At 46.1% G+C, this 13424-nt stretch overlaps 1 protein-coding gene across 3 annotated transcripts in view; it reads right to left on the bottom strand.

Moving 5' to 3' along the window:
- Positions 1–13424, bottom strand: part of ppip5k1 (diphosphoinositol pentakisphosphate kinase 1) — a 29271-nt gene that overhangs the window by 3835 nt on the left and 12012 nt on the right. The window contains exons 13-26 of one of the 3 annotated variants that reach the window (XM_003230067.4): positions 13251–13336; positions 12035–12163; positions 11488–11609; positions 9691–9873; positions 6895–7036; positions 6582–6805; positions 6345–6472; positions 5053–5167; positions 4787–4894; positions 3397–3513; positions 2725–2892; positions 2551–2638; positions 2075–2197; positions 934–996 (exon numbers count right to left, since the gene is read on the bottom strand). In XM_003230067.4, coding sequence (XP_003230115.3) covers positions 934–996; positions 2075–2197; positions 2551–2638; positions 2725–2892; positions 3397–3513; positions 4787–4894; positions 5053–5167; positions 6345–6472; positions 6582–6805; positions 6895–7036; positions 9691–9873; positions 11488–11609; positions 12035–12163; positions 13251–13336 — 1796 coding nt within the window. The remainder of the gene's footprint in view (positions 1–933; positions 997–2074; positions 2198–2550; positions 2639–2724; positions 2893–3396; positions 3514–4786; positions 4895–5052; positions 5168–6344; positions 6473–6581; positions 6806–6894; positions 7037–9690; positions 9874–11487; positions 11610–12034; positions 12164–13250; positions 13337–13424) is intronic. The other 2 variants (XM_062963627.1, XM_016999059.2) reach the window with 2 other exon arrangements.

The raw sequence follows: 13424 nt of genomic DNA, 5'->3' as shown, positions 1-13424 counted from the left end.
TCTGGAGTGGTACCTATTGATCTACTCACACTCTGGGGGTTGGTGCTCATCTCCATTTTTAAGCCGAAGAGCCAGCGTTGTCCATAGACACCTCCAAAGTCATGTGGCCACTGGCATGACTGCATGGAGCGCCATTACCTTCCCGCCTGAGCGGTACCTATTGATCTACTCACACTCTGGGGGTTGGTGCTCATCTCCATTTCTAAGCCAAAGAGCTGGCGTTGTCCGTAGACACCTCCAAAGTCACGTGGCCATTGTCATGACTGCATGGAGCACCATTACCTTCCCTCTGGAGTGGTACCTATTGATCTACTCACATTGGCATGTTTTCGAACTGCTAGGTTGGCAGGAGCTGGAGCTAACAGTGGCCGCTCACGCCGCTCCCAGGGTTTGAACCTGGCACCTTTCAATCTGCAAGTTCAGCAGCTCAATGCTTTAACACACTTTGCCACCGGGGCTCCTTCTCTTGGAGAACAACTTCGTCCAAATCCATGGGCTTCAGTTACGGGCCCCTTTCCACCCCAGCTGAAGATATGGCCGAATTCTGCACATGACCCCAACATCATAAGACCCCCACACATGCCCTTCATACTTTTGTCTCATTGGAACCAAGTCAGCCAGCCATTATGCTGCAGGCGAGAAGGACAAGCGCTAATCGGTTACGGAGCGAGCAAGCGGCCAGCGGGAGGGCATTTGTGCCAGTTGGCAATGATGGCAAAACACAGGTTAGCTGCTTTTGGGTCCCACACAAGAGAAAAGGGGCGTAAAGGATGAAATAAACCAAAACAACGCACACAAAAGAGGGGGAGGAGATCACTGGGAGATGAAGGAGGCATAGCCAGGAATCCATGGGGTGGTGATGGGGGTGGAGACACAGCAAGGAATGTGACGGAGGGGAAGGGGGCCAGGACTCAAATTAAGAAGCAAACGTACCATTAGTTGGATGCTTTGCAAATGACACAGAAAACCGCTTTACGGCTGGCATAGACAAGAGCTCTGGGGAGACAAGAAGAGGGGCCTGCTTCAGAGGGGTCCTGCCTGACCCCCACCCCATTGCCCCCCTTTCCTGGCACTCAAAACACACCCAGGGGCAGGGTGGAGCCAAGCCTTGGGCCTCTGCTAGGTTCTAAACAGCCACCCAACCGAAGAAACTAGTTCCAGAAGAACGATGCACCTCTCTTCCTCTTCCTGTCTGCTTCCATGAGGTCCACACCCCACTCTCAATATGGGGAAGGCCACAAGGCCAAGGGAGCAGGGTGGAAGGGCCGTCACAATTGGCTGTTTCTGTGCTCTGGGGCCCGTAACATTTGCAAAAGAGGCACTGGGAGTACCACTGCCCGCTAATAATAATAATAATAATAATAATAATAATAATAATAATAATAATAATAATACAGTAGAGTCTCACTTATCCAACATAAACGGGCTGGCAGAATGTTGGATAAGCAAATATGTTGGATAATAAGGAGGCATTAAGGAAAAGCCTATTAAACATCAAATTAAGTTATAATTTTACAAATGAAGCACCAAAACATCATGTTAGACAACAAATTTGGCAGAAAGAGTAGTTCAATACACAGTAATGCTATGTAGTAATTACTGTATTTATGAATTTAGCACCAAAATATCACGATATATTGAAAACGTTGACTACAAAAATGTGTTGGATAATCCAGAACGTTGGATAAGCGAGACTCTACTGTAATAATAATACTTTATTTATACCCCGCCACCATCTCCCCGCTCCCTCTTTTTTTCCCTCCAGAGACCCCAACAGCCCCCATTTTTCAAATGACACCGTTCTTCTTCAACTACCATACGTTTAGAATAACGTTCCATTGCAACTGGCAGAGCAGTAATGCCGAGAACGGCCTCTGCAAACACTTCAGATCCCTAGGCTACTTCGGAAAGGTCTATGGAGGGACGGGGATGGACCACGTCATAGAATCATAGATCATAGAATAGTAGAGTTGGAAGAGACCTCATGGGCCATCCAGTCCAACCCCCTGCCAAGAACCCTCATCTCTCCCTCAAAGTGTTTTGGCAGAAGCAGCTAACCGCCGCAACCACCTACCGTCTCTGCAGAAGAAACCAGGGCCGAACTTCTTGCCGTGGCTGCGAGCGTAGTCCTGCAGGTTGGGGGCGCTGGAGGAGCCCCCCAGGACCGTGGTGCTGAAGAGGCCCGAGCACTGCGACCCTGCAAAGCCCCACAACCATCAGCACCATGCGCCACGGACGGACGCACACACCACCACTTGCGGGAAAAGCACAGGCGCAACATGGCCCTCCATAGAATAGAATCATAGAATAGTAGAGTTGGAAGAGACCTACTGGGCCATCCAGTCCAATCCCCTTCCAAGTAGAGTCCAAGGGGGCTCTCAAGAGCAGCCAGGACCAGGGCCAGAGAAGGCGAGGTCTCGGGAAGGGCTTTGGGGAAGAGCATGGGATGCACATTGGCTTTTCCAACCAACAAATCAGGGAAAATCCCCAATCCAGGCAGAGAGGCGGACAGACAGACCAACATTAATGCCGTGAGAAGGAGAACCCTACCCAATCCGCTCTGCTTGACTTCGGAGGAATGCCTGGAGTAGGAGAAGAGGCGGTAGCCGGCAGCTTTGGAAGAGGACTCTGACAGAACCTGTGAGGCAATAACTATGGGTCAAGCTCTGCCCAGCTGCAGCGCAGTCGTGGCAGATAAACACAGACATCCTCCCCCAGCAGCACCTCCATGGAGCCGGTCTTGCGGTTCCGGATCAGAGGGGACCTTCGCAGGAGGAAAGCGCTGGGCTCCGGAGACGCGGAGGCCAGGTGGTGCACACGGTCAGTCTCGTCATCGACGCCCTTGGCCACATCTTCCTGGCTGCCCCCGAGATCCGGCCTCTTGACCTCCTTCTGCAAGAAAGCTGGGCATGAGGGCAGGACAAACATGGGATGGCCAATGGAGCACAACGAGAACAGGCTCATGGCCCTAGCACAGGCATGGTTAAACTTGTGCCCTCCTTCTAGGTGTTTTGGACTTCAACTCCCACAATTCTTGGCCTCAGGCCCCTTTCTTTTCCCCCTCAGCCGCTTAAGCGGCTGAGGGGGAAAGGAAAGGGACCTGAGGCCAGGAATTGTGGGAGTTGAAGTCCAAAACACCTAGAGGGAGGGCACAAGTTTGCCCATGCCTGCCGTAGCAACTATGTGTCAGAAATAAATAAAAAATGATGCAAGTGTCCAGGACTGGCCCTGCTGAGCCTTGCTTCCCTTGAGAAGGGAAGTGTCCAGGCCAAACCCAAGGCCCTGTCTCATGGCTCCCTGCCTAAGGATAATGGGCTCCAAAAAGGTGACCTGGCACCAGCCCCAAAGGAGGAGAGCATGGGAACAGTGCAAGAAGGAGAAATGCCAGGGACTCACCTCTGCCGACGCTGGACGGAAGCCGGACCCGGCTGGGGCGCTGCCATCCCCCTCGCAGCCTTTGACTCCGGGGCTGAAATGCAGCTCCACATGGAACCTCTCCTCAGAGGAAGGATCCTGCAGAGAGAGAGAGAGAAAATAATAATAATAATAATAATAATAATTATTATTATTATCTCACAGTCCTAGACACTTGGGAAGTGTTCGACTTGTGATTTTGTGATACGAAATCCAGCATGTCTCTCTTGTTTGCTGTGTCATAATAATAATAATAACAATAATAATAATAATAATAATAATAATAATAATGCCAAGATCGAAAAATCAGCTGTTGACCCAAAATGCAGACTCTGCAAGGAAACCGACAAAACCATGGATCATATCCTCAGCTGCTGTAAGAAAATCGCACAGACAGACTACAAACAGAGGCACAACTCTGTGGCCCAAATGATTCATTGGAACTTATGCCTCAAGTACCACCTCCCAGCAGTAAAGAACTGGTGGGATCACAAACCTGCAAAAGTATTGGAAAATGAGCACGCAAAGATACTATGGGACTTCCGAATCCAGACTGACAAAGTTCTGGAACACAACACACCAGACATCACAGTTGTGGAAAAGAAAAAGGTTTGGATCATTGATGTTGCCATCCCAGGTGATAGTCGCATTGACGAAAAACAACAGGAAAAACTCAGCCGCTATCAGGACCTCAAGATTGAACTTCAAAGACTCTGGCAGAAACCAGTGCAGGTGGTCCCAGTGGTGATGGGCACACTGGGTGCCGTGACAAAAGATCTTAGCCGGCATTTGGAAACAACAGACATTGATAAAATTATGATCTGCCAACTGCAAAAGGCCACCCTACTGGGATCTGCGCGCATCATCCGAAAATACATCACACAGTCCTAGACACTTGGGAAGTGTTCGACTTGTGATTCTGTGATACGAAATTCAGCATATCTATCTTGTTTGCTATGTCATAATAAAATAATAATAATAATAATAATAATAATAATAATAATAATAATAATAATAATAATTTTATTTTTATACCCCACCTCTATCTCCCCAAAGGGGACTCAGGGCGGCTTACATGGGGCCAAGCCCGAATAAAAACAACAGCAATATAAAACACAACAATAGACAAGAGACATGCACAATTATAAAAATTTAAACATTACCCAATAAAAACAAATGACAAAACCTGATTAAAAACATGGAGACAAAACCTGATTAAAAACCTGATTAAAACGGAGAGGTTGTAAAAGTAGACTGGGTAATGTGCACCATATAAATATTATAAACACAAGGTGACTGAGAAAGAGAGGGGGCAGCAAAGGCTCCAGCAGCACAAAGTTAAAAAAGGGCGACCTCCACACCCTTCCCTCACCTTATTGTTGTCCTCATAGAGCATCACCACAATCTGGGTCATGTAGTTCAGCTCCGAAATGGCACTGAGGTAATCCATGGCCCTCTTCCACTGCGGGTCTTTGGACTCCTGGGCAGCAAAGGGGAGGTATCAACACTGGGGAATCCCTGGGGATCCCGAGGAACATGGCTTTCTCCATCCACAGCCCATTTCCCCAAGGCAGGCAGTCCCTAGGAATCTCCGAATGGCCCTGGGACAAGGAGAGGATGCCCCCCCCCCCCGCTTACGTCCAGGAGGCCCCCGTAGCGGAAGATGCTGAGCAGAGAGTGGACATGGCTCTCGCTGGTGAAGTACAGACGCGTCCGGACGTGGCGTCCAGGAGACAGAACCCCCCGCGAATACCTGCAACCAAAGGGTCAGAGTTGGGCCACCGCCAAGTCCACATCCAGAGGGGCTGAAGGGATACTTGTCCAGCCAGTAGGCCGGGAGTCGCTCTCCTTTCAGTGGCCGTTCAATGTAAAAGTGCTGGGGAATTTAATCCGGGAGCAATGAACTGCCATTAGCATCATCCAAGAGGGCCAAAGAACATCAGCAACAGGGAGCTTGGAGGAAAGGGCAGTGTTTGTCTGCTGCAGGCTGCCTTTGAGCTCAGTTCCTGATGACCAGCTCCTTGCAGACTCAGGCCCTGAGTGCCTGAAGCAGGGCCCAACAGAAACATCTTCTGCCTCCAGAGATTGGGGCATAAAAGGAGGATGCTGGCGGGGGCCCAGTCACTCAGTACCATCCAAGAGGGCCAAAGAAGATCATGACAGGGAGGGGGGCCTAGTAGGCTATATCTAGATGCTGTTTTTATGTTTTAATATCTTGATTTTAATGGTTTTAAATTATATTTATGTGTTGATTGTTTCTCTTGATTTTATGTTATGTTTTATTTGCTTTGTACAATGAGGCATTGGATTTTTGCCTAAATGTATGCTGCGGGGTGAGAAGAGCGGGATAGAAATGAAGTTAATAAATAATAATAATAATAATTAGAGCAGGGAGCAGTGGCTGGCCAAGAGGAGGGCCTAACCTGGGCTGTGGCGCAGGTGGGAGAGCAAGCCAGCTACAATTAACTGCAATGAATCACTCTGACCAGGAGGTCATGAGTTCGAGGCTCGCTCGGAGCCTATGTTTGTCTTGTCTTTGTTCTATGTTAAAAGGCATTGAATGTTTGCCTATATGTGTAATGTGATCCGCCCTGAGTCCCCTTCGGGGTGAGAAAGAAGGGCGGGATATAAATGCTGTAAATAAATAAATAAATAACCCATGATCTTGGCACCAGCCTATCAACCAGGCACTCCCCAGCAGCCGCTGAGAGACCCTCCCACCATTTTTAACTGCACTTGGGCAGCTTTTTCCATCGGCTAACTGGCTAACTCTACTGAAAGCCTGATTCTATTGGGGTGCTTATGGTCTCAGGCAGACCCGAAAGGAGTGATCCTGATGGACACGGAGAAGGAGGAGGCAGCAAGACACCTTCCTCGCATCTTGATGCCAGCCTCCCTCCCAGATAGGCCCCACCGACCGGCCCACTTACAGTGGGTGCAGCTTGTTGACGGATTCGTCCTCGTGGGTCCTTTGAAGGTCCAGCTGGATCTTCCGGATGAGTGGCAGGCAGAAGCCTATGCCAATCTCCAGCTTCTCCTGCTCGCTGATGCCATACTCCTGCAGCAAGAGATAAGCGGAGGGGAGTCCGTGCACCTTGTCTGGAGGCAGCCTCAAAGCACCGCCAGGCGCCCACCCAAGAGCAAGGAGAGGGCCCTGGGTTTCGTACCTGTGGGATGATGACATCGGCCAGGGCCTTGGAGAGGCGGAGCAGCTCCGCGGTGCCCTCCAGCGGCAGGACCGTGTTGTGCTGCACATCATATTTGACGCAGTCATAGATGTCGGGGATCTTGCTGATGTCGTAGCGCCGGTTCTTCAGGCGGAAGTCCTGCTCTAGCTTCTTCCAGCGCTGAAGCATCAGCTCTAATGTCTCGCTGTGGTAAAGCTGCAGGTCTGCGGCCGCAGAGGCCAAAGTGAGACCCACGGTCCTCCTTCCTGTCCCCCCAGACAGTCCCTTTCTGGCTCAAGTCTTCCGCCCCTACCAGCAAACTTGGGGTCCTCCATCCGCTTCTGGATCTGGGCGGTGAGGCTCTCGATCAACTCAAAGACCCGGTCGCAGATCTCCACAGGATTCTGGATGATGTCCATGGACTTTGTGAGCGAGACGCTGCCCGTTGGAGCCAGCTAGAAACAGAGGGGAAGTAAAGGTTGACAGGCTTGCCTTGTACGTCCCTCTGTCCTTGGCTCCCAGTGGCCCACACTGGCTTCCCTCCAGACCATGTTAAACAGCAACATCTGAAATAAAATGTACACCTAGGATTCTAATACAAGGAAGACCAAGGAAAGAAACTGACTGGAGCCAAGTAGAGAATTACTTAAAAATTAAAAAAATAGAATAGAAGAAATGAAAAGAAGAATGAAAGAACATATGACAAGAGAAACATCTACTCCCCTTAATATGGTCTAAAGAGAAAAGGATTTTTAAAAAATCAAGAAAAGAATGAGGGTAAACACCAAAGAATAAGGACATATAAAACAAAAAATAAAAACAACATAATAACAACAACAACCATTGGGACTGACCTGGAAGCTCTATTCTGTCCTCCTGTTTCCTTCCCCCCCCCCCCCCGCCTTTTTTCCCCCTTTTCTTTTCTTTCCTTTTTCTTTCTTTCCTTTTATTTTTCTCCCTCTTTTTTTCTCTGTCCCACCTTCTTGACGCCAATGTCCTTTTTCTTTTATATGTATATATTGTAAAAACTTAAATAAAGAATATTTTACAAAAGGATTCTAATACCTTCTGCTTCCTGGGTGATTTTGAATATCTTTGCCTGATGAAGAAGCCAGTGATGTATTCTGTGCATGTTAGTTGGCCTATAAAGGTATCACTCTTTTGTGGATTCTGGGTTTTGTTGTTATTTTGCTGCACGGCCAACCCGGCTACCCCTGAACGTGTTCTCTTTCAGTGACAGATTTAGGCAGAAGACTGAAAGATCTACAATCCCAATCCTCCTTGTGCAGAGACTGAAGCCAATGGTGGGTCACTGGGTCAGGCTCATCTTTCTCTATGCACTGACCTGCACAGATCATGGCTGCCTATTAGCATCAAGCAACTGTGATTCTACAACTGTCGCACCTTGTTTTGCCCTTTTGGCTAGACTGCCTCGAGGAGGCTTGCTGAAGAATTAACAACCTTGAGGGTTCCTTCTTGCCTATTTCTGTGACCTCCAATCCCATTTGCATGCTGCCTTCTCCATAATGTCCATGACTAAAGACCTTGCTCTATCTCATTTGAAGGAGGCTTAAAAGTTGATTCTTTTGTCTTAGTGTGTGTGTGTCTCTGTGTGTTAGAATGCCAACCTGTTAGTACCTTCCATGTTTGTTTGCATCATGTTCTAGCTAACTGCATGGGATTTCTTTCCTTTTGTTTCACCATGAAAGAGGGAATCCTATTTTACTCCTCATTTTATTGAATTCATATCTTCTACTTAGATTTTGATCTACCTGTGTGCTGAATTACACAAGTTTTTGTAAGTAAAGTTCTTTAAAGCTCATCGATTTGTTGGATGTTGTTTTATTTGGGTCTTTTACTAATGTTAATTGCTGTAATAGCATGCTTTTATGCATATGTCTTTGATATTTTTATAGTTTAATGGATTTGATCTACAGTTGTATGTATTTTATTTAGATATGTTATATATTTTTATATATTTGTAAGGCATTGAATTTTGCCATATATAATGTTGTAAACCACTTTGAGTCCCCCCAGGGGTGAGAAAAGCGGTATAGAAATAGTTAATAATAATAATGATGATGATGATGTATGTCAGGGGTCCCCAAACTAAGGCCCGGGGGCCGGATGCGGCCCTCCAAGGTCATTTACCTGGCCCCCGCCCTCAATTTTATAATATATTTTTATATCATTTTAAATAATATAATATTATATATATATATATATATATATATATATATATATATATATAATTGAAAAAATATTATGTTATACAATATAATATTAATAATACCATATAATAATATTAATTATATGATATATATTACATATAATATTACAGTATAGTGGTATAGTTCAATATAGTAATATATAATGCTAATATTGTGCTATGCTACTAATATAATATATTGTATGTACATACAGCTGCTCTGAGGCCCCTTCGGGGTGAGAAGGGCGGGATATAAATGTAATAAATAAATGTAGTAAATGAATAAATGAATAATTTTAGACTTAGGCTCGCCCAAAGTCTGAAATGACTTGAAGGCACACAACAACAACAATCCTAATTAACTTGACTATCTCATTGGCCAGAAGCAGGCCCACACTTCCCATTGAAATCCTGATAGGTTTATGCTGGTTACAATTGTTTTCATTTTTAAACATTGTATTGTTCTTTCATTGTTGTTGTTTTGCACTACAAATAAGACATGTGCAGTGTGCATAGGAATTTGTTCGGGTTTTTTTTTCCAAATGATAATTCAGCCCCTCCATAGTCTGAAGGATTGTGGACCAGCCCTCGGCTTTAAAAGTTTGAGGACCCCTGATGTATGTTATTTGCTGTCATTTTATCAATGGGAAGAAATGAGGATGCTGGAACCTTTTAAAGCACACTCTATACAAAGTCAATCATTTCAACGTTGTGGCTCTCTGCTACTCTGCTCATTGATGCCAAGTAAAGAGGGTGTCCTTTGATTCAAAGGCATTGTTAATCAACTAGCCAGATAACTTTGCCCTAGGCATAAATTAACTCTGTTAACCCCAACCACATTTTTAACAGGGTTTCCGCCCTGGGAGGTAATGTGAGTTGGTTCAGGCCCCAGCCCCTCACCTTCTGGTAGTCCTCCTGGCTGAAGGCGGCATCCTTCTGCATGATCTCCCGAAGGCGGGCCTTCACCCGGTGCTGGCAGCTGCTGAGGGAGTCGCTGTCGCTGTCCAGGAGTCCGTTCATGTTGGCGCTCTTCACCATCTGCACCAGGATCGGGGTGAGCTCCCCCTCCAGCGCTAGGAGGCCCTGCAGGGAAACAGCATTTGAGGGCGGACGGACTGCAGACTCCCCCAGAAGACCAAGAGCCACTCAGGGCACCAAGGGACTGTCAGAAATATTAAAAATTAACTAGATATTTTTAATTACAAAAATGTGAGTTCAGCACTGAAAGAGTTAAATGGATGCAATGACTCGACAAAAGCTGTCGTTCAATATAAGCAGGTGTGCCTGTAACTTAATAGGCCTCAGAGTGTGAGAGAAGCCTTGTGGAGAAAGGCCTCAGTGTGAGGTAGGCCTATATATTTTATGATTTATATCTTATAAAGAGCACAACATTAGACATATTTCCTTGTATTTTTTATTTCCGTTGAAGCAGAGCCATCAATAAAGAAATTATAAAACATTTGCCGCTTACCAGAAGGGTTACCGAAACTGGGATAAAACCCGGGAACCAGTTGTAAACGGCTATATTACCACCTACTCCAGTCAATAACCAGCTACTCAGGATCTACATCAGCATTGATTCTGTCTCCTTGGCTTTACTATTGATTCTAAACCTGTGGAATCCTGAGGAATCCTTCCAGAACTGCAGAGACTCTGAATCGGTTTGCCTTTAAGCCAATCAAATCTTTTTAGGACTGCAGAGACTTATATTATCTTGTTTGATTTACAATACTGAGTTAGATACTTTTATGTTATATACCATAGGACTGAGCATTGATTTTGTGAATGTATATGTATATGATGCTCTAATATACATATTGTGTACTACAGTAGAGTCTCACTTATCCAACACTCACTTATCCTAACATTCTGGATTATCCAACACATTTTTGTAGTCAATGTTTTCAATACATCGTGATATTTTGGTGCTAAATTCGTAAATACAGTAATTACAACATAACATTACTGCGTATCGAACTACGTTTTCTGTCAAATTTGTTGTATAACATGATGTTTTGGCGCTTAATTTGTAAAATCATAACCTAATTTGATGTTTAATAGGCTTTTCCTTAATTCCTCGTTATTATTCAACGTTATATTCGCTTATCCAACGTTCTTCTGGCCCGTTTATGTTGGATAAGTGAGACTCTACTGTACTTATGTTTTGAACCATTATTGTGTTTTGTATCGCTCATTACATTGTTTAGAATAGACATCTGTGTTTATCCAATAGCTCAGTATGAGAAGGCCTGATATAGGAAGGCTTCGATGACAGAAGCCCAGGTTGAAGGCTTCATGTGTGAAGCTTCAGTACGAAGGCCGCTGTGTGTAAAGCTACTGTGTGAAGCTCCTGTGTAAGTCCAGTGTGAGAGGAGACTCTGTGAGAGAGAAGCTGTTTATCAACAAGAGAAAGAAGCTCAGAGTGGAAGCAAAGAAGGAAGTGTAAAGGACTTGATTCGTTTAAGGAAACCTTGTTTTGGTAAATAGTGCAACCATATTATTTTGCTTCAAAGAAAAGCCTCCAAAGGAAGAGATAACATTGGTCTGTGTGTTTTTGTTCTTAGGCTACTGGTGCTGGGTCACATTGCTGCTAATAAGTTCCCCTGCTGTCCATTTATGGGGAGGGTCTTTTATTAATAAGCCCACTCGCCCAACAGAGGCCTCAAGAGCAACCTACTGAATGGAGAGAAGATGCACCTTAGCAAAAGCCGCAGCTGTCATCTGGACCCGTCCCTCGTCGGAGGCGTAGATCTTGAGGTCATGCCGGTAAGTGCTGTGCAGGCGGAGCAGGCCACACCCTGGGAAGCCTGCATAGTCCCCTGGGTTCGGACAGACAGACAGGAGAGTGCGTGAGGCTCAAGCAGTGGCCCCAAAGAGACATCCCCCCCCCCCAAAAAAAAACACATCAAAAGGAACCCCAACTCCTGGGTTAATAATCCCATAATGCTGCCGGAAACAACTTCCCTCTGGGGATGCTGCAGGATTAATGGCTCTTGAAGGGGGAACTCCACTGGAGCCAGGAAAACAAGGAAAGCCAGGGCGAGTCAAGCCAACGCCTCCCACTGGATATTTGGGAGCCTCTTGCCTTCTCCCCAAATCATAAGAGCAAGGCAACAGGGTCCCTTCCTACACACAGTGTCCTGAGGGCTAGTGGGCTGCAGAGACCAGTTGCCCTGTGGCCCATGCAGACAAGAGGACGACAGCTGCCCGGTCCCCTTCCCTCTGCCCCCCTCCTCATCCTCACCTTGTCCTCCCGGGTACATGCAGCGGAAGGCCCTCCCCAGCTCCTCCGCCTGGACCCTTCCGGCTGGAGTCAGCTCGCCCCCCCACTTCAGCACCAGCAGCAGCGACGGAGAGGGGTCTCTGCGGGCATCTGGAAGGGGAAGAAAGGGGGCAGGGTCACCTCCATCCCACTTGGCCAAGAAAGGCATGCGCGGGCTGCTCAGCGCCATGCTCCCAAGAGGCCTTGCAGAGAAAGAAGGGGGAGGAAGAAGGGCCAAGCCACAGCCCATTCTGTTTCTGCATTTGTGGGTTTTCAATTGTACTGAAATGCTTTTAATGTATCATATATACTCGAGTATAAGCCGACCCGAACATAAGCCGAGGCACCTAATTTTACCACAAAAAACTTGGAAAACATTGACTCCAGTATAAGCCGAGAGCGGTAAATCTCAGAAATAAAAATAGATACCAATAAAATTACATTACTTGAGGCATCAGTAGGTGAAATGTTTTTGAATATTTACATAAAGCTCAAATTTAAGATAAGACTGTCCAACTCTGATCAAATCATTATTCACATCTTCTTCAATGCAAATGCCCTTATGTATCCTTTTAATAATAATAGAGTAAAATAATACATGTAATAGTAATAAATACAGGAAAATAATACATGTAATAATAAATAGAGTAAAATAGTAAATGTAATAATAATAATAAGATCAGAGTGAAATAATAAATGTATTAATAATAATAAAAAATAGAGTAAAATAAATGTAATAGTAGCAACAATAATAGAGAAAAATAATAAATGTACCATATATTCTCGAGTATAAGTTGACCCAAATATAAGCCAACCAAGACCCTTGCTCGAGTATAAGCCGAGGGGGAATTTTTCAGTCTTAAAAAAGGGCTGAAAAACTAGGCTTATACTCAAGTATATACAGTAAATCACTTTGAGTCTCCTAGCGGAAAGAGAAAGTGGGGTATAAATAAACATAAGGAGAAGGAGAAGGAGAAGGAGGACCTGTGACCACACTCCATGTTCATAGAGCCTTTTCCTACCAACTCAAAGCACTTCCCAGGCACGCCATGGCTACTCCTGGGGTCAGCTTCACTTCCAAAGGGCACGCGAGGAGCAGCCACCTTCGCCATCAAAGTGGGGGGCTCCTGATCATGCTCTTCACCCCACCACCACCACCGAAGAGCCCCCCACAGAGTGTCCTGTGCCAGATACCTGCCTTCCTCTTCGCTGGAGGCCTTGGGCCGCCCGTGAGGCAAGTAGGTCAGCTGCACTTTGCGGTTGATACCAGAGAAGTGTCCATACCTGCCAGGGAAGTAGGGAAGAAGAAACGTCACTGGTTGGAGGGGCCCAGGCACATCCCATCTGTCCCTGCGCTTGTCCCACTCCCATA

Source organism: Anolis carolinensis, unplaced genomic scaffold (genome assembly GCF_035594765.1).
Source record: "Anolis carolinensis isolate JA03-04 unplaced genomic scaffold, rAnoCar3.1.pri scaffold_11, whole genome shotgun sequence".
In the NCBI taxonomy this organism is placed as follows: domain Eukaryota; kingdom Metazoa; phylum Chordata; class Lepidosauria; order Squamata; family Dactyloidae; genus Anolis; species Anolis carolinensis.
The sequence above is the reverse complement of the archived record's forward strand: the minus strand, read 5'-3'. Positions and strand labels throughout refer to the sequence as shown.